Source organism: Geotrypetes seraphini, chromosome 2 (assembly GCF_902459505.1).
Source record: "Geotrypetes seraphini chromosome 2, aGeoSer1.1, whole genome shotgun sequence".
NCBI classification, from domain to species: domain Eukaryota; kingdom Metazoa; phylum Chordata; class Amphibia; order Gymnophiona; family Dermophiidae; genus Geotrypetes; species Geotrypetes seraphini.
Window position 1 is genome coordinate 54,255,907 of NC_047085.1, and position 27,618 is coordinate 54,283,524.

At 41.1% G+C, this 27,618-nt stretch overlaps 1 protein-coding gene across 1 annotated transcript in view; it reads left to right on the top strand.

The window, feature by feature from the left end:
• CSMD3 (CUB and Sushi multiple domains 3) overlaps positions 1-27,618 on the top strand; it is a 1,852,015-nt gene that overhangs the window by 1,445,589 nt on the left and 378,808 nt on the right. The window contains exons 36-38 of the mRNA XM_033933128.1: positions 3,337-3,461; positions 17,743-17,839; positions 22,436-22,540. Coding sequence (XP_033789019.1) covers positions 3,337-3,461; positions 17,743-17,839; positions 22,436-22,540 — 327 coding nt within the window. The remainder of the gene's footprint in view (positions 1-3,336; positions 3,462-17,742; positions 17,840-22,435; positions 22,541-27,618) is intronic.

The following is a 27,618-nucleotide window of genomic DNA, read 5'->3' on the forward strand; positions in this document are numbered from 1 at the left end:
AAGTTACTAAAAAAAAGAGAGTTTTAAAAGTATTGGCACTTTATTACATCCATGGATTAAAAATAAAATAAAAATTTAAGAGCATTTTAGTCTGGTTTTAATTGGAGAAAAGCACTTTATATTAATACCAGGGTTTTAAAATATTAAACACACTTTATTAATATCCGAAGCTTTTTAATAGTTCAGAACTGGATTTACTGTTATTTCATTTTTGAGCAATAAATGTTCATCGCTTTGTTGAAAAATTGTGTGAGTCTCTTACTATCAGGTGTCCATTGATGTTCACACACATCCAGGAATTTTGCTAGGTTTATAGCTATCTGCAGTGCATTTGGGTAGAAGTGTGCTCTGTCCTCAGGGTGATTTTCTTATTACCTGGTGCTGTGACCAACAACAGATTTGCTGTTGCCTTAGGACAGAGTAGTGATGAAGTCTAGGGGACGCTGCAGGGGTTTCATAAAGTTCAATACAGTATCCCATAAGGTGCCCCATGGGGTGTCTGTCTGGCCAGTCTACTTAACATGATGACCCCTTCTACATCCTAATGGTTTGTTTTGTGCATTTTCTTTTGGATATATTTTGTTCTAATATGGTTCAAAAAGATAGACAAGCAAATCTGAGAAATGACCATTTTTGAACAAAGAGATACATTTTTCTGTTTTGAAAATGGCCGTGTTCACTATTGGATTTTTGTGCATCTTTCACAAAACGTCCAAACTCGGATTTGGACATCATACTGAAAATGCCTCTCATAACATTAAAATAAAAAAAATAAAAAATGGAGGACCAACAATATTATTCAAGTATTGTTAAATATCCCAGTAGGCCATGTTTAGATGGAAGTCATCGTTCTGCCCAGAACCCATACCCCATTTTTGTTGAAGGGCATTTCTGGGATTGGAGGATGCCTGGGGCTGGGGAAAAATAAGATCCCTGAAGGGGAGAGGGGAGGCTCTTCCAGAGATTTTCCCATGGGAGGACCCCAAGCTCTTCAGAGTGGAAAAGAGAGCAGCTAAAATCAACTGTCCTTCTGCCCTGGAGGTCTGACAGAAGCCCTGGAGCTTAGAAGCAACTGTGGGATAAGGTCTCGAAGCTGATGAACAAGAACCAGCCCTCACTGACCCCCTTCAGTAGTCTGCCTAACAGGGGAATAGAGGAGACCAAGGGATCTTTAAAAAAGCAAAGACTGAGGATGAGTCTCTCTGAGAGGCCCAAGTCTAGGTGGTCATCATGGATAGAATCCTGGTGGGAACTCAAGATCTCACTAACGTAAGGATACTTTATTTTATAATGAAGAAGGACTTAGTATACAGGGTAGCAAAATGGTTCTTAAAGGTGGAGAAACTAGAACAGCTGTTAGAGCCCCAACTCTTCCAGAAACAAGTCTTACACCTAGCCCATAGCCATTTGCTAGGTGGTCATCTAGTTACAGAAAGAACCCAAGAAAGAATTTTAAGTCGGTTTTCCTGGTTAGGCAGCCACCACAAGCTTCTTTCGTATCAATGCCTTTGGTGGACACCCCCTTTGAAAGAGTGGTGATAGACATTGTGCGTCTTTTGGAGCATACTACCCAGGGGAATAAATATAAATGGACTATGTCATCTTGTGCAGTATGAAGGTCACTACCGTGGCATGGCCCTCTGGGAAGCATTTGCCTGGGTCAGGATCCCATTGGAAATATTGACAGACCAGGGGACCACCTTCATGTCCTGGATTATGAAACAATTATGTGAGCTACTGAAAATAAAAACCTTGAGAACCTCGGTATTCCATCCACAGATGGACAGTTTGGTGGAGAGGTTCAACAAAACCCTCAAACAAATGGTTTGAAAATTTGAAGAAGATGATAGAAAGAACTGAGATAATATTCTCTTTTATGTGATGTTTGCTATTTGTAAAGTGCCTCAAAGTTCCCTGTTTGAGCTATTATACTGACTCAGAATCCGAGGGATCCTCAATATTGTACATGAAACCCGGGAAGAAGAACCAATCCCCAGTAGGAATCTAGCCAAGTTTGTAATCACTATGCAAGAACGGCTGAGGAAGGAAAGTGTCTGGAAAAAGCCCAAAAAGAACAAGCCCAAGCCTTTAAACACAGAACAATATTGAGAGTCTTCCAACCAGGAAATCATATTCTGATCCTATTGCTGTCCTCTGAGAGTAAGTTATTTTGCAAGTGGCAAGGACTGTATGAGGTATTAAGAGAAAATGGGGCATGTAAACTATAAAGTGGCCCAACCGGGCAAAAGAGACAAGACTAAATTATTTCATAACAATCTACTGAAGATATGGATCCCCATAATGACTGCCTTAGTCCAGAAGGACAACTTGGTCCCAAAGCCCCAAAGGGTCCAGGGCTGCTACAGGTTCTAACAGCTGACCAGCTCTCTCTGGTCCAGAGAACAGACCTGGAACAGTTAATATGTCAGAATCAGAACATGTTTTCCATTACCCCTGGTTGGATCCATCTAGCAAAACATGATATTATCACTGAGCCGGGTGGTTATCATCCAGCAAAGACCCTATCAAATTCTGAAGGCTAGATGATAGGCTGTAGAGGAACAAGTCACCAAAATGCTAAAGCTAGGTGTTATCTAAGAGTCAATCAGTAATTGTTCTTCAGAAATTGTGCTTATGCTAAAACAGGACAGAAAGTGTACAATTCTACATTGACGTCCACAAGATAAACATTGTATTCAAACTGGAGGTGTACCCTATGCCATTGACTTTTTTTTGTTCCATCGTATTTTTCAGACAGAATGAAAAAGTGGAAAATCACTGTGTACAGCCCTCGATAGAAACTGCCCCAACTTTGTTGCTCAGGCTGAAAACTTTTCAGCAGTCCCTTCTATTCAGAGTAGTGGGTTGAGAAAAAGAACAACCAGACTCAAATCCTACTGCCACATTTTTATCACTTTCAGTTACTTAACTTTCCATTTCCTCAGGTACAAACTTAGATGATGATCCATAGGGAGACAAAAAAAAAAAAAAGCCCCCTGTATCTGAATGTACATAACTACTAAAGAAAAAAGTATGGGAAAAATCTCATTCCATACTAACGTTGATTAGGGTTAATTTGACTTATGGTAGGTATATTTAAGAAAGTCTTTTTTAATTTTCTTTTTTTCAATTTGCTATAAAAAAATTTTTAGTTTTCATGTGTAAATTAATTTGAAAATGAAAGCCATAAAAAAGCATAGCATTTCTCGGTGCCAGTGTTTTAAATCTCAGTATGTTTATTACTATGTCAGCTTTCATTACATCATTTTCTGCTCCTAACCCAACCTTAATAGTTAAACACGTGATTTTATTTTGTCTTGATTCATTTCTCTTAAGTGCCTTGTGGTGGAAATTTAACTAAACGTAAGGGAACCATTTTGTCACCTGGTTACCCTGAACCCTATGACAACAATCTGAATTGTGTGTGGAAGATCACAGTGCCAGAGGGAGCAGGCATTCAAGTAAGAGTAGATGAATTTTATTTCTACTTGTATAAGTTAATATTTTCAAAGCTGCCAGCCAGAAAAAAAAAAAAATAATTGTGTTCATAAAAGTATGGCAAGCATTGACAAATGTCACAGTAGAATGTAATAGCTGACTTAAAAAAAAAATATATCAGGAGATTAAAAGAGTAAACAAATGAGATCCTATTCAGAGGGAACAACCATTTAACATTGGAAAACTACTTATGGCTCAAAGGCACATAAAGTTATTTTATTTTTGATTGACACAGTAAACCATCAAAATAATGTAACTTGTAAATGGCAGACTTAGAGTGTAGTTAATGCAGGTTATTAGTAAGCATGTTTTAGCACATATCCTATTTTATGCAATGAGATTTAGCAGCCCCCCCCCCCTTTTTTGCTAAGTCATGGTAGAGGTTTCTACTAGAGAATGACAGAGAGAAAAAATTTGTCCCCATCACTGTCCCATCCCCGCGACCACCGTCCCTATCACTGCCCCGTCCCCGCAACCACTATCTCCGCCCTGTCCCCTCGACTACTATCCCCACAGCATCTATACAACCCTCAGTACTGCAGTATTTAGCTTATTCCTTCCTTATAAATCAAAGTTCTGGCTGCTGAACTAGAGAAAGAGATGTTCAGCTGGCAGGGTTTTGTTTATAAATTTTTATCAACACAACTAATATACTACTTTATCCTAAAGCAAAAAAGAAAAGAAATAGAAATTTTTTTCTACCTTTGTTATCTGGTTTCTGCTTTCCTCATCTTCTCATTTAATTCCTTCCTTCCACTGTCTGTCTTCTCTCTGCGTCTTCCATTTGCTCTGTTACTGTGCCTATCCCTTCACCCCCCCCCCCCTCAATTGGTCTGGCACCCATCTTCTTCCCTCCGCTCCCCCCATAGTCTGGCATCTCTGTCTTCTTTCCTTCCAGCGTCATCTTCCTACTCTCTGTTCCCCATTTCCCTTCAGTATCTTCTCCCCACTCTCTGTTCCCCATTTCCCTTCAGCATCTTCTCCCCATTCTGTGTTCCCCATTTCTCTTCAGCATCTTCACCCCACTCTGTCTTTCCCATTTCCCTTCAGCATCTTCTCCCCCATTTTCCTTCAGCGTCTTCTCCCAACTCTCTGTTCCCCATTTCCTTTCAGCGTCTGTTCCTCTCCCCCCCTTTCAGCGTCTGTTCCTTTCCTTTCCACTACCATCCTTCCCTCTCACCACCTCACCGCCCTTCAGCACCTCTCGCATGGTCCAAGCACCTCTCTCCCTCCCCTTACCTTCGTGGTCTGCAGACCAGAGCGCTAAATGCTCCAATGCTCATAGCAATTCTATAAGAGTCGGAGCAGTGTTGAAGCATTTAACTCTCCATGCCTTGGTAAAAACTTCTACCATGGCTTAGTAAAGGGGGGGGGGGGGTAGTTACTAATAATTGGTATTAACAGTAAAATAACATGAATTAATGGTAGCCTATGTTGACAACTTCTCCCCTTAAAACAAAATTATATTAACCCTTTTCACATGTAAAATACTAATTTATATGTAAATAGGCTTCTATATAATTAGGACACAACTAAAAGTGCATGTGGTGTATGCTGGTACATACTATACTTGTATAGTAGCACTCTAATCCTTTATATTGTGCATAAAATCATGAACACAGATATGGGTATCTACCCAATTTGAACATGCAATTAAATTGATAAATGAGCTAATTAGTGCCAAATATTAGGTGATAATAATTATTGGCACTAATTGGCATCAATTAAAATTTGTGGGCACATTCTTATTTGTTGGAATCTATGTGTAAATTTACATGTGGATCTGAAAAAGTGGCATGGGGGGATCAGGGCCATTTCTGGAATTTGCACTCAAAGTTTTTCTGAATAAGGGGATTTGAGTCTAATTTAGGCAAAATAATTTATATAATAATAATAATAGTTTATATACCGCAGGACCGTAAAGTCCTATGGGTTTACAATGATTAAGAAATGTTACAGATTAAGTAGAACTAACAGAGTTAAAGTTTAGGGGTCAGTTATTGTGGGGAGAGATTGTGCAGTGCAGCTGCCTACATACTTTAGGAACAGATATGTTTTTAGGTGTTTCTTAAATTCCCCATAAGTATTTGCAAGCATGAGTAATTGTTTCAGATCTTTACCCCATAATGTTGCCTGATATGAGAAGAGATGTTGAAGATGTCTTTTAAATTTACATCCTCTGACCAGTGTGGAAACAGAATTCAAGTTTGAGCTTCTCATGTGTTGATTGGTTGGGAAAGAGAAAAGGTCAGTTATATATCTAGGGGCTAGGCCGAAAAGTACCTTAGAGCAAAAACATCCAAACTTAAACTTCACTGGCAACCAATGCAGGAGTCGGTAGGAAGGAGCTAAATGATCGAACTTCTTCAGCCCAAAAATCAGCCTGACCGCCGCATTTTGCACCAGTTGTAGTCGCTGCAAGTTCTACTGGGTAATTGCCAGATAGGCGATATTACAATAGTCAAGTTAGCTTAGTATAAGGAATTGTACCATAATTCTGAATGATGAAGCATCAAAATATGCTGGACTGAAGCTTCCAGAGAGTAAAAAAACCCTTTCTGACCAAAGAGTCCACCTGGTCTTTCATGGTTAGTCCCTGGTCTAATATTACTCCCAATACCTTCATAGTAGATTGGATAGGGTAAATACGTTTGTTGATGTGCAGCGACGTTTTAGTGTTAAGTGGGTGTGGCGAGGCTATGAAGAATTTTGTTTTTTCTGAGTTAAGCTTCAGTCTAAATTCAGTCATCCATTGCTCCATCACATTTAGTACTTCTGTTGCCATAGGAGTGACTTCGGAGAGAGAGGTAGTGAATGGGATAATGATCGTGAAGTCGTCTGTGTAACTGAAAATTTTATCCCTAGTTGGGACAATTGTGCACTTAGTGATGACATGTAAACATATTCTCCAGCCAGGACACTTAGATCAATGGAACAGCATTTGCTGACTATCCCTTCTCTAAAAATAATAGGTACCAGAAGATCTACAATTTTTTCAGTCATAGCACCCCAGCTTTGGAACAACTTACCAATCTATCTATGTGGAGAAACCTCATTAGAAAAAATTAAAAGCACATTAAAATGCTACCTGTACAAAGATGCATTTGAATCATAGATAGGATAATTCATCTATCATTAATCCCAGGCTCAAATACCTAATTTTAACCAGACCTTATGTATAGGTCACAACCTCCCCTATCCTCTTTTTAGGCTTAGCCATATTTATAAAACATTCTTCATCACCGTCCTGATGTTATTTTTACTTAAATGTACTTTTACTTTCCTCAAAGATTGTAGTTTACCCCTATTCCCTTTTGTATCGCTAATTACTTGTGTACATACATTGTATGTTTATGTGTACAAATTGTTTTATTTTTGTCTCCTAATTTTAAATTGTCATACGCATTGAACATAGTAACATATACATAGTAGATGACGGCAGATAAAGACCCGAATGGTCCATCCAGTCTGCCCAATCTGATTCAATTTAAATTTTTTTTTTTTTCTTCTTAGCTGTTTCTGGGCGAGAATCCAAAGCTTTACCCGGTACTGTGCTTGGGTTCCAACTGCCGAATTCTCTGTTAAGACTTACTCCAGCCCATCTACACCCTCCCAGCCATTGAAGCCCTCCCCTGCCCATCCTCCTCCAAACGGCCATACATAGACGCAGACCGTACAAGTCTGCCCAGTAACTGGCCTAGTTCAATCTTTAATATTATTTTCTGATTCTAAATCTTCTGTGTTCATCCCACGCTTCTTTGAACTCAGTCACAGTTTTACTCTCCACCACCTCTCTCGGGAGCGCATTCCAGGCATCCACCACCCTCTCCGTAAAGTAGAATTTCCTAACATTGAAGTGTTTGATATTCCGTGTACAACAAACTTGAAACTTGAAAAGCAATGGGTTCAATGGGGACCCCTGTGGAACGCCAGATGGATTACTCCAAGTGTCAGAGAGATTGTGGTTAAAGCGTACTTGATAGGTGTGGGACGTAAGGAAACCTCGGAACCAGTCTAACACCTCGCCTCTGATACCAATTGCGTCTAAGCATTGTAACAGTTTCCCATGGTTCACTAAGTCAAAGGTGGAGCTCATATCAAATTACATAATCAGGGCGTTAAGGCCTCATAGTAACATACATAGAAACATAGTAACATAATAGATGATGGCAGATAAAGACCCAAATGGTCCATCCAGTCTGCCCAACCTGATTCAATTTAATTTTTTTTTTTTTTTACTTTTTTCTTCTTAGCTATTTCTGGGCAAGAATCCAAAGCTTTACCCGGTACTGTGCTTGGGTTCCAACTGCCGAAACCTCTGTTAAGACTTACTCCAGCCCATCTACACCCTCCCAGCCATTGAAGCCCTCCCCTGCCCATCCTCCACCAAACGGCCATACACAGACACAGACCGTGCAAGTCTGCCCAGTAACTGACCTAGTTCAATCTTTAATATTATTTTCTGATTCTAAATCTTCTGTGTTCATCCCACGCTTCTTTGAACTCAGTCACAGTTTTACTCTCCACCACCTCTCTTGGGAGCGCATTCCAGGCATCCACTACCCTCTCCCTAAAGTAGAATTTCCTAACATTGTCCCTGAATCTACCACCCCTCAACCTCAAATTATGTCCTCTGGTTTTACCATTTTCCTTTCTATGGAAAATATTTTGTTCTACGTTAATACCCTTCAAGTATTTGAACGTCTGAATCATATCTCCCCTGTCTCTCCTTTCCTCTAGGGTATACATATTCAGGGCTTCCAGTCTCTCCTCATACGTCTTCTGGCGCAAGCCTATCATTTTCGTCGCCCTCCTCTGGACCGCCTCAAGTCTTCTTACGTCTTTCGCCAGATACGGTCTCCAAAACTGAACACAATACTCCAAGTGGGGCCTCACCAATGACCTGTACAGGGGCGTCAACACCTTCTTCCTTCTACTGACTATGCCTCTCTTTATACAGCCCAGCATCCTTCTGGCAGCAGCCACTGCCTTGTCACGCTGTTTTTTCTCCTTTAGATCTTCGGACACTATAATCCCAAGGTCCCTCTCCCCGTCCGTGCATATCAGCTTCTCTCCTCCCAGCATATACGGTTCCTTCCTATTATTAATCCCCAAATGCATTACTCTGCATTTCTTTGCATTGAATTTTAGTTGCCAGGCATTAGACCATTCCTCTAACTTTTGCAGATCCTTTTTCATCTTTTCCACTCCCTCTTCGGTGTCTACTCTGTTACAAATCTTGGTATCATCTGCAAAAAGGCACACTTTTCCTTCTATCCCTTCAGCAATGTCACTCACAAACATATTGAACAGGATTGGCCCCAGCACTGATCCCTGAGGGACTCCACTACTCACCTTTCCTTCCTGCGAGCGACTTCCATTAACCACCACCCTCTGACGTCTGTCCGACAGCCAGTTTCTGACCCAGTTCACCACTTTGGGTCCTAACTTCAGCCCTTCAAGTTTGTTCAACAGCCTCCTATGAGGAACTGTATCAAAGGCTTTGCTGAAATCCAAGTAAATTACATCTAGCATATGTCCTCGATCCAGCTCTCTGGTCACCCAATCAAAAAATTAAATCAGGTTCGTTTGGCACGATTTACCTTTTGTAAAGCCATGTTGCCTCGGATCCTGTAACCCATTAGATTCAAGGAAGTACACTATCCTTTCTTTCAGCAACACTTCCATTATTTTTCCAACAACTGAAGTGAGGCTCACCGGCCTGTAGTTTCCTGCTTCATCCCTGTGACCACTTTTATGAATAGGGACCACATCCGCTCTCCTCCAATCCCCAGGAATCACTCCCGTCTCCAGAGATTTGTTGAACAAGTCTTTAATAGGACTCGCCAGAACCTCTCTGAGCTCCCTTAGTATCCTGGGATGGATCCCATCTGGTCCCATCGCTTTGTCCACCTTCAGTTTTTCAAGTTGCTCATAAACACCCTCCTCCGTGAACGGCGCAGAATCTACTCCATTTTCTCGTGTAACTTTGCCAGACAATCTCGGTCCTTCTCCAGGATTTTCTTCTGTGAACACAGAACAGAAGTATTTGTTTAGCACATTTGCTTTCTCCTCATCACTCTCCACATATTTGTTCCCAGCATCTTTTAGCCTAGCAATTCCATTTTTTATCTTCCTCCTTTCACTAATATATCTGAAAAATTTTTTATCTCCCTTTTTTACATTTTTAGCCATTTGTTCTTCTGCCTGTGCATTCGCCAAACGTATCTCTCTCTTGGCTTCTTTCAGTTTCACCCTGTAGTTCTTTCTGCTCTCCTCTTCTTGGGTTTTTTTATATTTCATGAACGCCAACTCTTTCGCTTTTATTTTCTCAGCCACTAGGATGGAGAACCATATTGGCTTCCTTTTTCTCTTGTTTTTATTGATTTTCTTCACATAAAGGTCCGTAGCCATTTTTATTGCTCCTTTCAGCTTAGACCACTGTCTTTCCACTTCTCTTATGTCCTCCCATCCTAGCAGCTCTTTCTTCAGGTACTTTCCCATTGCATTAAAGTTCGTACGTTTGAAATCTAGTACTTTAAGTATCGTGCGGCTGCTCTCCACTTTAGCCGTTATATCAAACCAAACCGTTTGATGATCGCTACTTCCCAGGTGAGCACCCACTCGAACATTAGAGATACTCTCTCCATTTGTGAGGACCAGATCCAATATCGCTTTTTCCCTTGTGGGTTCCGTCACCATTTGTCTGAGCAGAGCCTCTTGAAAGGCATCCACAATTTCCCTACTTCTTTTTGATTCCGCAGATGGAACATTCCAGTCCGCATCCGGCAGGTTGAAATCTCCCAACAGCAGAACCTCCTCTTTCCTCTGCTAAACAAGGAACGTAAATTATCCAGTATGGCCGTGATTACTGTCTCAGTGCTGAATAGAGGTCTGAAACCATATTAAGTTTCATGTAAAAGAAAGAACTGATCAAGATATTCCATCAATTGGGTATGTACCAATCCTTCCATGATTAAAAAAAAAAAAAATGGAATGGATGCTACCGGTCTATAGTTGGTTACTAATGCTAGTGATTCTTTGTGAATTTTTGAAATTGGGGTTATTATGAAGTGGCCAATATTAGCAAGGAATTTTCTATTTTTTAAATTATCGGACAAATGGTGGAAATCCTCACACCCAGAATTGGGTATGGATCCCAACACCAAATTCTAAACTATAAATGGTGCCCAACTCTGAGCCAAAAAACAAACAAACAGTGAAGGCGACCTCTGTGTTCTACCCATTTTATTCACTTGGTAGAACACAGAGGTTGTCTTCGCTGTTCTTTTTTTTTTTTTTTTTTACTCTCCGTTGTGAAAAGGAATTTTCTCCTGTATTTGTTTCCTTGCCCAACTCTGAGCACCATTTATTGAACTGAGTCCTAGATGTGTTCAGGGGCAAAGTTTGGGCGAAACATGGGCAAAGTCTTGAATCGCATACATATCTTATAAAATACACACAATTGTGTATTGTACATGTGTATATTTATACTTGTTATCAAGCAGGTATAATGTCTATAGATTTGATTTTGCAAGTAGTTTTTGAAGAAATATAAATGCCAACTATCTCTTGGCCTGGAGGATGTCTTTTCAAAAATGATGCTGCTAAACTCCTTGCAAAATTTTCTTGGTAGTACTGCTAGTAGACAAACTGCCAAATAAGGATTATCTAATCTAATCTAATCTAATCCTTAGGTTTGTATACCGCATCATTTCCACATTCGTAGAGCTCGACGCGGTTTACAGTAGGAGAAATAGGAAGGAACTACAACAGAGGGTTAGAGGTAGAAGTGTGAAGAAAATTTACAGGACTTGGGATGCCAAGATATAAGAGTTTCCTTGATTCCTAAGTTGGAGGGAGACTTACATTTTTTGAGAAAAGCCAGGTTTTCAGATGTTTGCGGAAAACTTGGAGAGAGCTCAAGTTCCGAAGAGGGGAGGTAAGGTTGTTCCAGAGCTCAGTGATTTTGAAGTGGAGGGAGGTCCCTAGCTTTCCTGTGTGGGAAATGCCTTTTAGCGAGGGGAAGGATAGTTTTAATTTGTGGGAGGATCTGGTGGTATTAGGGTTTGAGGAATTCCAAGAAAGAGGGATAAAGAGAGGGAGGATACCATATAGGATTTTGAAAGTTAAACAGGCGCATTTATAGTGGACCCTGGCGATTATCGGAAGCCAGTGGAGCTTGGCCAGGAGCGGGGAGACATGGTCAAATTTACTTTTAGCGAAGATGAGCTTGGCCGCGGCATTCTGAATCCGTTGGAGTCTGTGGAGGTTTTTCTTAGTTAGGCTTAAGTAGATAGAGTTGCAATAGTCCAATCTGGAGAGGATGATGGATTGGACAAGGAGGGTAAAATGTTTTTGATGAAAGCAGGATCTAACTTTCCTCAGCATGTAAAGGCTGAAAAAGCATTTATTTACCAAGGATTGGAGGTGGTCATTGAAGGACAATGTGGAATCAATGATGATGCCCAAGACCTTGCTCGAGAACTCAAGCTGCAGAGAGGAGCCAGAGAGTAGTGGGATGGAGGTGGGTAGGTGATCTAGTTTTGGACCAAGCCAAAGAAGTCTTGTTTTGGACTCATTCAATTTCATTTGCACAGTGTGGGCCCAGGATTGTAGGTTCATTATACAAGAGGATATGTTCTTAGACAGGTTGGTGAGGTTCGAATCGGTCTCGAGGAGGACGAGGATGTCGTCTGCATAAGTGTAAATTGTTTCAAGGGGGGATAGGTGGAGGAGTTTTAGGGAGGACATATAGATATTGAAAAGGATAGGGGATAGTGGAGAGCTTTGCGGGACTCCACAATTCGGTTTCCAGGGGGAGGATGAGGTGCCATTCATGTTAACAATGTAAGAACGAGAGCGGAGGAATTTAGAGAACCAACCTAGGACTGTGGAGTTGATACCTATCTCAGAGAGTTGGTAAACAAGAATATCATGGTGAACAACGTCGAAAGCAGCGGAAAGGTCAAATTGTAGGAAGACGGCGAACTTGTTTCGAGAGTGAAGTTGTTGAACCCTTGAAATCAGGGAAGACAGTAGGGATTCAGTGCTGAAGTTAGGACGAAAGCCATATTGATAGGGTAAAAGAATAGAGAATCTCTCTAAGTATGATGAGAGTTGGGAAAAAATGATGGACTCTAGCATCTTGGTTAGGAGAGGGATATTTGCAATTGGGCGATAGCTGGATGGTATGGAAGGGTCAAGGTCAGATTTTTTCAGTATTGGGGACAAGACGATATGACCCATTTCTGGGGAGAAATGGCCCGACTGAAGGGCGGAGTTTATGAGAATGGTGATAGAAGAAATAGCCTGAGCGGGAATGTTCTCGTATAGGTAGGAGGGAAATGGGTCCAAGAAGCAATTACAAGATTGAGGACCAGGGATTCAGATACGTGCTCAAAGGTGGTCCAGGATCTGTCAGCTGGGATAGGGTTGGAGACCATTAAGTTGGGAGTGGAATCGGTGGGTACTAGGGAGTTGTAAGAGACTGAAGGAGGGAAAGAGCATCTCAAGGAAGAAACCTTATCGTTGAAGAATTTTGCTAGAACATTGGCTGAGGGAGAGGAGGGGAGTAAGGTGGGGTCTCTTTTGGAGGTTAGGGAGCGCCAGATGTTGAATAGAGTACTGCTTTTATTGTTGGACCTGGAGATTTTGTCACCATAAAGTTCTTTCTTGCTTTTTTTAGTGCTTTATTGTACAGCTTGATATTGACTCTCCAGGACTGTCTGTCTATAGGACATTTTGATTTTTTCCATATGCGCTCCAGAGCTCGACATTTCTGTTTTAGCTCTCTGTGATATGGGAGGAACCAAGGGGCCTTGCGGGGATAGGAGATGGATTTAATGGAAAGGGGGGGGCGAAGGAAAGAGGTGGATTTGGAGAGAGCGACCCAGTTATGCCAATTATATGTCCTTATTTGACAATCTATATGCTGTCTGACACTTAACTATAGTATTAGAAGACTTATCACTAGGGGTTGAGCAGAACCTTTTTATAACAGGCAGCCACCAGGGCAGGAATAAGTGGACCTAGATCCTGCCTCCACTCCCCCCCTCCCCCTCCCCCCATTGCTGTAGAGCTTATTGGGTGTGAGTTAGGGTCCTGGAGATGAGAGGGTGGTCTTGGGCTGGATCTGCCCCTCAAATTAATTACACTATGGAAGAAGCTTCAGATTTCTGTGCCCTGCATTCAGTGAGGGAGGGGGGCAGGGCAGAGTCTTTCCAGCTCCCTATTAAACCAGAGATCAAAGACCTCATAGGAGAAGGGGGCCAGAGGTGCATTCACTGTCTGTGGGGAAATGTGCGCATCACACTACAAGAATGAATTTACTTGTTTCGTTATGAATTCACAAGCAAACAGATGCATATGGCCAGATGTATATATTAGAGAATCAGAAGATCAAAAATAATTGGCAAAAAAACTAGTTTAATTTCTGCGCTCAAGGACAAGCATCTGTGTCTGTATTAATATCAAACAATTAATTAAGACCTCGTTAATGGGGAAACTGTAGCGGTGCTTCATAGTCTTTACCCCGGGCTGACGACTCATGGATGGCAAGCACCAGGTGAATACCTAAATGAGTCCGCCCTGTACATCATAAAGTCTAAATTAAAAAATGACTCAAGGACACATTTATCCCCATCCCTGCAGGATCTATTTCCATCCCTGGCCTGTTACGTCCCCACAAGTTCTGTCTCTGTCCCATCCCTGAAAGCTCTGTCCTCAGGGATAGGGACAGAACTTGCAGGGATGGGACAAGGATGGGGAAAGATCCCACAGGGATGGGGACAAATTTGTCATTCTCTAAATCAGTGTTTTTCAACCTTTTTTGGGCAAAGGCACACTTGTTTCATGAAAAAAATCACGAGGCACACCACCATTAGAAAATGTTAAAAAATTTAACTCTGTGCCTATATTGACTATATATAAAGTAATTCTCTTGAATAGGAATCAAATAAACACAAAGAAAGTATTTTATAATGCTGCCACCGCCACTGGGGAATAGGCTGCCACTGCCGCCATCGGGAACAGGCCGGCACCGAGTTCTCCCTGCTTCTCTTCCCCGCAGGGCCGACCAACTCTCGCCACCCGTCGTCAATTCTAACGTCGGAGAGGACGTTCTAGGCCAGCCAGGCAGCGATTGGCTGGCCCAGAACGTCCTCTCCGACGTCAGAATTGACGCGAGTGGCGAGAGTTGGCCGGCCCCACAGGGAAAAGCAGGGAGAACTTGGCGCCGGCCTGTTCCCGATGGCGGCGGTGGCACTCAAGTGGCTAAAGAGCCGCAGTTTGCTGGCCTAGGGACAACACTGGAGGGTGGCTAGCTGTGCACCCCCTTGGGACATAAACCCAGGGTGGGGCAGATCGCCCCCCCCCACCCTGGTATGCCACTATCTGTACCTCACTCCCTCCCTATGACCAAAAATTATATTTTCTTCTATTCCCCGTGTACACAACCATCTCTTTCCCTCCCTTCCTCTCTCCAAAGTCCATGCCTTCTGTGTCCAAACACTCATTCCCTCCCCCACCTCAGCATCTCTTTCCCTCCCTTCCTCTCTCCCAAGTTCATTTCTTCTGTGTCCAAAAACACATTCCCTCCCCCACCTCAGCATCTCTTTCCCTCCCTTCCTCTCTCCCAAGTCCATTTCTTCTGTGTCCAAAAATGCATTCCCTCCCCCACCTCAGCATCTCTTTCCCTCCCTTCCTCTCTCCCAAGTCCATGCCTTCTGTGTCCAAAAACCCATTCCCTCCCCCACCTCAGCATCTCTTTCCCTCCCTTCCTCTCTCCCAAGTTCATGCCTTGTGTCCAAAACGCACTCCCTCCCCCCTTTTGTGTTCCGTGTTTGCCTCCCAGCCCATCTTTGCAACTTTCTCAGCAAAACGAAGCTCAAGCCGCGAGGCTTGTCTTCTGCTTCCTGCCTGCCCTGCCGTGCACAAATAGCCGAACGGAAGTATTCTCCTACGTCAGCGCTGACGTCGGAGGGCAGGCTTTGCTTAAGCCCTCCCTCCGACGTCAGCGCTGACATCGGGGAACGCTTGTGATCGGCTATATGTTAGCTGCAGGGCAGGCAGGAACAGAAGACGAGCCTCGCGGCTCGAGATGTATTGAACTCTGCGGGTCCCCCGTCCAGCTCTCTCCTGTCCACGTGGGGCGGACCGCCCCTCTCCCTAGACTGGTGGTACTGCCCTGATGGCGGCCCTGACCGTACGGCACACCAGGCAACATCTCGTGGCACACTAGTATGCCGCGGAACAGCGGTTGAAAAACACTGCTCTAAATGAACTAACCCTCAATAATATGTGCTTTAATTTTTTAGAGAAGCACGCTTAACAGTTCTGCAACAGGAAATACTGCATTGATAAACAAATGCACAGTATACAGTAAATAGTATATGTTATGTTAGTGTACCTAAAAGTGCTAGTGATTTTAATATACTCTCTAAAAAGTGTCTTCTGATTTGAATTAATTACAGCTTGGAGCATATACATAGTTGAGTCACTTTATTATGACCACTGCCTACCTCTGATGTCATGGATGCACAGCCTATGAATGAATGCACGTGTCACGCGCAGAGTTCATGGGTACATAAGGTGGGATATCAGCAATGTCAGCAAATTGCCAATATAGCAACCATGGTTGTCATGGGGATAAAGCACAATTTATCAGACATTGGAAAAGGCATGATCATCGACTACCAGGCCAAGGGCGGCAGAATTTCAGAAACAGCAGAGTTTGTGAACTGCTGTGGTTAAAGTGTACTGTGAGTGGACAAATGGAACCTTTTCAATCACCTAACTTGGTAACTGTGAGGCAGTACAAGCCATCAATGCGAGAGATGAACGTCAGCTGCGCAGGTTGATGTGGGCTGATCTGCACACTACCATGGAGCAACTCACCATCCAAACAAACCAGAGGGCTTCCAGATGTGTTTCCAAAATGACTGTGCCGCGAACCCTGTTGTGAATGGGGCTCCAGAGCAGATGACTGGTGACTGCAAAAAATGGCTGCAATTTGCACAGGAGTACCAACATTGGACTTGTACCATCTGGCAGAGGGTTGCCTTCTCCAATGAGTGACATTTTGAGCTCCATCAAACGGATGGACGTTGGCGTGTCAGGCATGAAACCACTGAGAACAAACACTCAGCAACCACTGTTGGTTGTACACAAGCTGGTGGTGGCAGCATTATGATCAGGGTTCTTGATACCTCTGGAAGGCACTTTCAACCAATGAGTATCAAGTGCACCTGTACATATTGACAGTCTTCCCTATGGCTAATGGGATCTTTCAACAGGACAAATGCAACATGTCATACCATCAAAATCGATTATGAGTGGTTTTACAGAGCACGACCAAAACTTGCAGTTACTTCCCTGTCCACTGAATTCCCCACACCTTAACCCAATCAAGCACATTTGGGACCACCTTGATTGACATGTTTGATGACTGGATCCATCACCACGCTCCCGTCAGCAGCTGTTGGACGCACTGCAGTCTGCATGGCTCCAGATACCTCTAGCAACCACCCAACATCTTACTGAGTCACTTCCATGGTGTCTGGCTGCCATAGGTAGTTATTCTAGATATTAGCAGGTGGTCATAATAATGTGACTCAACTGTTTAGAATATTGTCCAAAATAAATCTTATGGTTACAAGATGCTTTTCTCAAACAGCTTATTTTAGGAGAGCACTTAACTACATAGGATCACATACAAAAGCCTCAATAAAACACGTTGATTTTTAAACACAAGATATCAACAAGTGTTGCTGCATGGATAAATGTATACATGCATATTTAGATGAAGCAAAATGAGAATGAAAGACAGGCACTCACCTTCTCCATCACCATACTCTAGATTAGGAATGATATTGGCTGCAGCACACAGTCTGCTACTGTTTTAAAGTCAACAGGCATGAGCCCTGAACACAAACCAAAACATTTGGTTAGCTCAAATAGATTTTGAGACTAAAACTGTTCTTGAGCCTCAAGCCTCTGTCTAGTTGATTGATCACTTTTGAATTCCATGCAGGAATTTAGAGTGATTAAACGGCCTACCTGCACACCATATTGACTAGAATCATACTATCTAGAAATGATCTCAGCCAGTTTGAACTACTGTTCAGATGATTTCTAGATCATGCTTTTTCAATTACAAACTATGAAAGATGCCTATAAAATAAAGAGAGGAAATAAGAAAACTGTAACTGAGCCTTGCATTATTGCCATTCTTGTTTTCCATAGATACAAGTTGTCAGTTTTGCTACAGAGCATAATTGGGACTCTTTGGATTTTTATGATGGCAGTGATAACAATGCCCCAAGACTTGGAAGCTATTCAGGTAACTGTAAAAAAAATATAAGTACTTTTGGATGGATATTCTACCACATAGTAGATGCTGACCCTGACTTACCCTATCTGGCAGTGCATTTACCCTCAGATTCTATAAATGGCGCTCATAATTGTGCACCCAAATTGAGTAACAAGCCAAGTAGCATAACTCACATAACATAGTAAATGATGGCAGATAAAGACATGAATGATCCATCAAGTCTAGAATCAATAATTGAGTGCTAACAACCAATTAATGATATTAATTGGCACTCATTCTTGCTGCATACTATTCTAGGAGGCAGGGTCCCTAACTCTATGAATATGTAACTCATAAGAGGGCATGCCCGTAAGCATGTCATGGGCATTCTGTATATTTGTTTATTCAATTTTCTATACCATTTTCCCAGGGGAGCTCAGAACGGTTTACATTAATTTATTCTGGTACTCAAGCATACAGGCTAACTTGGACACCATGGTTGCAGTGGGCGTAAGTCTAGTGCCTAAGGTTAGGCCCAGGAATTGGCACCAAGTACAATTCTATAAAAGGTGCGTGCCATTTACAGAACTGTGATAAGAAAACACGTGCTGGAGGGGAGAGGTTAGGACACAACCCAGTTTCATATGAAAAAAACACTTTTTGTTCTTTTTAGTTTGCCTCACGTTTTACAGAAAGTTAGCTTGGCTTACTTCAGCCAAGCAGTACAGGCATCAGTCCTTTTCCCACAGCTCTGCCCTCAGCTGATGTCTAGGGAAAAATCAGGAGTTCTCACTCGGGGACCTCTCTGAGCTGATCCCAGGCTCATGCATATACAGTATTCTCCTTCTACCTGAGGACTGCCCCTGTGACTCAGCAGGACTGCTGAACCCAGTGCATCCCTGTGAGCTATAGTTTCCACACTACTGGGCCAGCACTCTATGCTGCCCAGTGATAGAATAACATTATTACTGAGGGAGAATCCCTGTCTTTTACTGGAACCATACGTAATGCCATTTTTTTTCAGCACTGAATTTTGATCTCCATTTACGGAATCCAGCCCTTAATGTGGTGTCATGCAGTAAGTGCTTGTTCTGTGCAGTAAATGCAGAACAGATGCTGGACACATCCTCTGCATTTATTGCATAGGCTTTGTACTTACCTCATGCTAATTTTGGGTGTTAGCATGCAGTAAGTGCAAAAAAATTTCCACGCTAATAAAGGGGCTACTGAAAAGTTTTCAGCCCATCCAAGAAGAGAATGATGTGGATATGGTTTAATCAATGATTTAAAACAATGTCGAAACAGAGAATTTGATTTCTGCACGTCGGCACTTAACAAAATAAGATAACACTCTTTTCAGCTACAGTGACATAGTAACACTCAGAATTTAGGAAGTTGGTTGGTTGGTTGGGCTGAGACCTTTTCAGCACCTCCTCGTAAAAGAGTCCCTTTTACGTAGTTGCTGAATAGCAAGCTTAGGCTAAATTGATATTACTGGAACAGTGGGCTAAATTCTCAAAAGCTTGCAGAAATGTAGGTATAGGTTGGTGTATGCCAAGTGCAAATTCTATGATGGCAGTTGTGCATATAAATACCATTATAGAATACTAGCATAAGTCTGCATTTATGCACCTAACTTTAGGCATGAGCATTTATATCAGCTCAATGGCTGATCTAAATGTTTATTCCTAAGTGTAGACCGGCACATAAATGATAGTATTCTATAACATGTGTGCCTGATATGCTCTGACCCGACTATGCCCCTTTCCCCTTGAAATTGCATACTTTGGAATTTGAACGTGCAACTTAAGTATAGCGACTATAGGCAATTAATGGGTAACTGCTAATTGGTGACAATTATAGTCAATAATTTGTTGCCAATTTCAATTATCAGCCAATTATTGAATTTATGTGTACAACTGGCCTTATTCTATAACTATTGGGTGCAAATTTGCATGCTAGTCAGAAATATGAGCATGCAAGTTTATAGAATTAGGGAGACAGTGACAAAACTCTCAGTATATTCAGCACTGCTTTGTGTATGGAATGCATGTGTTAAGTGCTAGCACATAAATAAATTTGGTCACCATGCTGGCTGAAAATTTGATGCTTTGCTGGTCATTTACAAAGCATAGGAATGTCTCTTAATGGCCACAAAACAAAATGGCCAACTACCAAAAGAGTCCAAATTGAGATTTTTGAGAGGCAAATTTGGATGTTTTACACTGTATTTTTTCAAAACAACAAGGGGGTCTATTGTGGGTGTGCTTAGGGAAGGACTAGGTAGGGCCCAAATTTAGGACAACCAACAGGGATAATTGAATGGGGAAAAATATTCAAGTCAAAAAAAGAAGGGTGTCCTATATTAGATCTGTTTTGATCACATCCAGGATATAAAAAGATGACCTGATTGAGTAGCTCTCCACTGGAGGGATTAAAACGTAACCCCTCCTTAATGTCCTTGTGGTTACTGTTCCTCTCCCTCATCCTTGAAAGTTCACTCCTGAAAGTTACAATGGAAAGGGAAACTAGGCACCCTGACAACATCAGGTATTGTGAGCATCCACAGCAGCAAACAGCTTTGAAGGGTAGTCTAACAATCAGTATAATGGAGTATAAATCATGGAACCCAGGTTCAACTCCCACTTCAATTCTTTTTATACCTTTAAATTGTGAGCCCTCCAGAAACAGAGACCTGAATGCTATACAGTTCTAACATATTCAGAATACAGTATACCCCCGCAAATTTGCGGTCCATGATTCGCGGACTCAGTAATTCATGAGTTTTTCCATGCCAGCGTTACCAAGATATCAAATCGCTCACATTAGGCTGCCCTCACTAGAGCACAACGATTCGGGGACCACTCTCCCCTCCCCGTGGGCCACCATCACTTCCTGGTCTCCTTCCTGGAGCTTTCCCATCAATAATTCCACAGCACTCCTCCGCCTTGCCAGAAACAGGAAGCAACCTCGGAAGAGGGCGGAACCTTAGAGAAGGGAATGATGTGGGTGATGTAGAGGCGAGTTTACAGTATTCGTGGTTTTTAAAAACTTACAGGGGCTACAGGAACGTAACCTCTGCAAATTTTGGAGGAATACTGTACTTAAACACTACCTATTGAGTTAACATCATAACTGACCATCCTTTCAAGTCATTCCTTATATCTGGAAAAAAAATCTAACATAATTAAATTTAATCACATATTTAACAAGATAACCAAATTCTATGATTTTTCAATATATTTTAAGAAATTAGAAGAGTCTATTTGAAAGTCTGTCAGGAAATAACCACTTATGGCAGAACCAATGACAAACTGAATTAAGAATACACCAAGGGACTTTTTGTAGAGTCTGGACCCTCAAAGACAGCTATAACATCTTAATCTGTACAGAAACCTGCAACCCCTTAGCTGATATTTCACCTCCATCTGCCAATCCTCTCAATCCAGATACTTCTTCTTAAAATAGAAGATATTACTTAAGGAAGGGCCTTAGGTGGGACTGCGTTTTTTTCAATCACACATCTTTTAAACATTCTCCTAGGGTTCAACAGTAGGTCTTTAGGAAAATGTAAAGTTCTCAAATTCAAATTTCTGTTCTTATTCTCTAGAGTCCAATTGTAGGAGATAGCAATACTATACCAGACCATATAACAACAAATTGCAAAGTAGAGAGAGACAAGCTTCTATAGATTCCAGTCTTCCTTCCAGCAAGTCCAAATTAATCTCCACTTACTCAGTTAGGTGCATGTTTACTAAAGTGTGGTAAGTTTTTGTTCTTACCATACCTTAAATGCAAACCTTAAAGTGCAGTAAGCACAAAGCCTGTGCAGTAAAGGCTAAAAGCATGGCAGCATCAGTAGTGCATTTACTACAGAGGGCAGAGACATCACTTGGGTCCTACAATGCTTGTAACACAAGCCCTAGGCTCAAATAAATAAAATATAAATAAAACACAACCCCCTATCAATTCTGATCAGCATCTTCCTGAAAATCACCCACCCTGATCAGCACCACTCATGATCAAGATCCCCCTCATAATCTTTCTCCCGAGATCATACTACCCCCTAAGTTCAACATTCCCTCATGACCAAAACCCCAAGACCAGCCCAACCTCCTAAGATCAGACCCCCCAAAGCCAAGCCCTCCCTCCACAGGTGAGTCTTAGCCCTCCACCATCTCTGAACACATTGAGTGAACCTTGGTATTCTAGTGTTCTGAGGTAGGATCGATTCCCCTCTGCTCCTGCCCCATGAACATCAGGGTCACAAAATGGCAGCTATAACCCTAGCAACAGTCTACAAGTATTTCTGCTAGGTTCAATTAGGGCATTAATGAAAACTGTAGGAGGGTTTTATTCCAGTAATATCTTGGATTTCCTGAAATCCCAGCTAACTTTGTAGTCCATAGTGCAATTTTGAGATGTTATTGCTTTAAACATGTAATACGCATTGAAATATATGATATTGCGTAAAAAATCAAAATCTATTAAACTTGAAACTTGAAACTTATAGGTTGGAATATGCACATATGTATTACCTTAGTCATATGTTTTCAGTTTATCCTGGGCATCTTCTAAACCTTATTTTATTGGCTGGGGATGGGGGCGTTTCATTTGTTATTTCAGGTACTACGATACCACCTCTCCTCAACAGCACTTCAAACAATTTATTCCTAAACTTCCAATCTGATATTAGTGTGTCAGCTGCTGGTTTTCATCTTGAATATACAGGTAATGTGCTAAGTTTATATTAATTTGAAAAATGTATAGATCCGTTATATTATTGAAATATAAAAGAATGAAGTGGCTCATTTACAAAATCAGTAGTAGTGCCAAGGCACGTGCAGAAATGTTCTTCACTGTGATACTCTGAGGCAGTAAAATAGGACCAAAGATAGTTACAAAGACCTGAATTCTCTAAATGGCTCCGTGGTTGGCAGTTGCCTTAAAAATGGCCACTGATCACGTGTCAATCATGCAATGGCGCGGACTGCTGGGCAGGATGGACCTCTGGTCTGACCCAGCGGAGGCAACTTCTTATGTTGTTATATGCAATCAACAGTATCAAACTTATAACAATCACATAAGAAATAATATAATAAGGTAAATTAGACACGTTTCAACTGTTTGTTAGTCCACAATAAAATGAAGGCGGAGTTTCATAAAGATCGAAGACTAATTTTACTCCCTCACTTATTAAGGAAACAGACAGAAGCCTGAAGTGGACCTAAAATAAACTATCTTCAAGCGTTCATTCCTGGTGATTGACAGGGGTACTTGCAGACCTCACCTCATTTTCCAAAATAAATCTCGTCAACTGCAAGCGTTGCTCAGCCCAAAGCTTCCCCTCTGATGCAGCTTCCTGTTTCTGCCTGGGAAGAAAGCTTTGGGCTGAACAATGCTTGCAGTTCCTGTATGTTCGGATCTTGCTTTTTCTGCCTTGTGGGCCCAATCTTGCTGCTTCTTCCAGGGGGACCCGATCTTGCTGTTTCAGCCACGGGGAACAAACTATTATGTGCCATCCTAAAAAGAAAAAAATAAAACATGAACACCCCTGGTTATTAAGAACATAAGAACTGCCATACTGGTAGACTGAAGGTCCATCAAGCCCAGTATCCTGTTTCCAATAGTGGCAGCCCAGGTCCCAAGTACCTAGCTAGATCCCAAATAGTAAAACAGATTTTATGCTGCTTATCCTAGGACTAAGCAGTGGATTTCTCCAAGCCATCTCAATAACAGCCTCTGGACTTTTCTTTTAGGAAATTATCTAAGCCTTTTGTATACCCTGCTAAACTAACTGATTTCACCATATTCTCTGGCAACGAATTCCAGAGTTTAATTACACATTGTGTGAAGAAATATTTTCTCAAGTTTATTTTAATTCTACTACTTAGTAGCTTAATCGCATGTCCCCTGGTCCCAGTATTTTTGGAAAGAGTGAACAAGTGATTCACATCTACCCTTTCCACTCCACTCAGTATTTTATAGATCTCTATCATCCCTGAGCCGTCTCTTCTTCAAGCTGAAGAGCCCTGCTTTCACTGCATATTCATTAGGGAAATCCTGAAAACCCAATTGGATTCCGGACCCAATTGGACCGGAATTGCCCACCCCGATCTAGATTGTGGCTGGCACTGAATATCTGGATGTAGCAGAAAGAGGCCATATTCTACAGGCAGTAATACTATTCAAGATGCTATCCTAATAGAATAACAATTAGGATAACAATTTTTATGTCCTAACTTTTTCTGGTTAGTTATTTAGCTTGTTGTCTGAATATCGCTGCTAAGCAAGTAACTGTCAGCTCCATTCATATTCTGCAGTTAGCAACCCAGCACTATTTAGTTAGTGGGAAAGCCTACTAGAATAGCACACAGGTGTCTAAAGTAGCTTATTTAGTTGGCTAGTGAACTGCAGAGAGGAGGAACCAAGCCCATAAGTCACTCTAATCAGTAAATTTATGGTGGAAGGTGTGAGCAAAGCAAAACCCTACTCTACTACCATATAGATTCCACATGTAACCATACTGTAACCATAAGCGCTATTGGGGTGGTTGACAGGTGGGTATTGTAGGTATTAGGGGAGTTTTGGAAGACTCATCTCAAATTATAAGGGAGTTGAGATGTACATGTGGTACGCTTTATGTGAAATTCACAACAGTGAACTTTAAAGTATCCCACTGCTCTGTTGGCATGTCTGGGTGGCCAGTCTATTACAGGGTTGGCCCCCTCCTATGTCCAAATCAGGCTATTTGGGCATTTCCAACTTGGACATTTTTTTAATATAAAAAATCAGGTATAACTTTGGATGTTTTGGCGGCTTGGATGTCCCACTGGCCTGGACATCCAAGTAGACAATTTTTGAAAACAAAAACCCCATATATTTAGATGTCTAGCAGTTTGCCTTTTGAAAATGGCTGCTTGGATGGTTCCAACTTTGGACATTAATTGGAAAATGTCCAAAGTTGAACTTAGACATCCTTATAAAAATTACCCTCCACATCACATGATATTATGTGGGAGATAACTGGTTATCTCCTGCTGAATATCTACTGTTAGGCGCTAAAATGCTATTTAACTAGTCAGAAGAGGTTCCTGTCTGGTTAAATAATTTTGAATATCAGCCATTACGTGCACATGTACCCAAGGTGGACTAATCACTGCTATGCAGTTAGATGAACCATTTTGGGATTAAAAAATAAAAAAATTATTTGCTGTCATTTACCATGTTACCATGGCACCATCAGCCTCTTTTACAAAGCCACACTAGTGGCTGCTTTGCGGCAACAGCCCTGAAGCCCTTTAAATCTCTATGGGCTTTGGGGCCATTAGCGCAGCACAGCTATTAGTGCGGCTTTATAAAAGAGGCCATATGTTATGTGTTGGTTTTCAAAGTATTTGAGTTCATATTCAGGATTTTGCTAGCCTGCTTCAGACAGCTTTTCTTTTGAAATAGGAGTTTCAGTTCTAATTCCTAAACTGTGCAATAATGAGGTACCAACATAATCAAAGTTTGTGATTTTTTTTTTTTAATCTACAGAAAAAATATGGTCTGAATCGGAAGACCTATGAATTGTCATTTTCAAAGAGCCAGTTTCCTTCCAACTGCTTTTTTTTTTTCTTTCTATAATATAAATAAAGGAGCTGAATTAAGAAAGTATGGAACTTTTGAACAGTTACTTGAGTTACAAGAACTTGACCTTAGCTCTATCTATTCAAATATATTTCATAAAAATTCACAATTAAATGACCTTACAGTACAAAAAAAAATCTATCAAAAGAGAAAGCACATCTATTACTCACTCACCTCATGTTGCATCCTTAAGAATAACTGAACTTAACTAACTCTGAGCTGTTAAGTTCTCCCACTGAGAAATTCAAATATGAATAGGAAAGGAGATTTACAAGAAAAGTGATTATTTTGTCCAGAGAAAATGAGGGGTATGAAAACTAGAGGAGACACTTGTTTCTTTTTCATTTTTTAAGTAGTTAGAACGCTGATCTGGGGAGTAATGAAATTAGTATGATTTGGAAGGGGGGGGGTAATTAAGCAGGTGTACAAATACAATTTTGCTTTGATCATTTAGTGAAATCTGCTCAGAGGGATCCTTTTACTAAGCTGTGGTGTAATGTAGCTTTTATGCAGGCTTTTCCAGCATTCTAAAACCATTTGTTCCACAGCAGTAAAAAAGGACGATTTTCCTTGCAGCCATTAAAAAAAAAAAAAATTAGATCTTACGATACCTATTTTGGAGGCAATAAGGTCTTGATTCTATAAACAGTGCCTAACTCCTAGGCACCATTGAGTGTGATTGTCAATCATGCACTAGGCGCCATAAGTCATAACTAGAGTTGTGAAATTTCTCCTGCAATCCATCGGCACTGAGCAGTCACCTATCTAAGCCAGTAAAAAACAAACAATGATACAACGTATGAGTATAACCAGTTGCTTATTCTTATTAAGTACTATGATGCAGACGCTTTTGGTACCCGAGAGAAGTTCACACCTTTAGTCATAATGCACCATTTCTCCCCACTAATACTATGTTTTATGTTTATGTTTTATTAACATTTGATATACCGCGTAAGCAAATTACAGATCTAAGCGGTTTACAATAAAATACAGGTACTTAGAACTTCCCTATCTATCCCGAAGGCTCACAATCTTGCTAAAGTACCTGAGTAAACAATTATTAAACTAGAAAAGATATAACAAAATTCCAAAAATTGTGAGGAGAAAGTTCTGTTTTACACAGCGAGTGGTGGACGCTTGGAATGCTCTCCCGGAGGAGGTAGTGACGGAAACCTCCATTATGGGATTCAAGTGCAAGTTGGATGCACAGCTACTTGCAAATCACATTGAGAGATACGGGAAAATAAGGTTTTTATCAGGGAACACCTAAATTGGTCTCCGCGTGTGCGGGTCACCGGACTAGATGGACCAAAGGTCTGATTCGATGAAGGCATTTCTTATGTTCTTTCTTATGTTCTTATGTACAGTTCAAATAATAAAAAAAAAGAAAAAGGTAAAAGAAATAACAACAATAAAATTAAAATATACAAATACGTTTAAGAGACTGGAGAAGGGAATCGAACGATAATAATACCTACCATGCCATTAGTCTTGTATTGGCTTGCTTGGTGCACCTAACAGAGTACAATATAAATATGAGTATAGGCTTATTTACATTACACTTATTAATTTGTGCAATTATTCTGTATCTGGTAAGTTAATATTTTAAAAAAGATATTGATTTTTATTGAAATATTTTATTTTTTTTTGTTAACGATTACTCATTTATTTCAGCTCTTTGTATTCAGTATGTCTTTATTGAAACCAAGAGGTAGTAAAACTAAACAAAAAATTGCTGATGAACATAAAAATTTCCAAGAAAAGTGGGAATTGGAGTATTTTTGCTTGATATGTAATAATGTTATTAGTGTGCCAAAGTTATATAACATTAAACAGCACAATGAACAGCATAAATCAGAATATGACAATTACGAAGGATTAATGAGACAAGAAATGTTGAAAGAGCTCAAGTTGGGACTGAAAAAACAACAGTTCATGTTTACTATAGTATCACAAGAAAGTGAAGTGACAGTGCATGCAAGTTTCAAGTTTATTAGCTGTTTAAATACAATCTATCAAGGTTATCTAAGCAGTTTTACAATCAGGTACTCAAGCATTTTCCCTATCTGTCCCGGTGGGCTCACAATCTAATGTACCTGGAGCTATGAAGGACTGAGTGACTTGCCTAGGGTCACAAGGAGCAGTGCAGGGTTTGAACCCACAACCCCAGGGTGCTG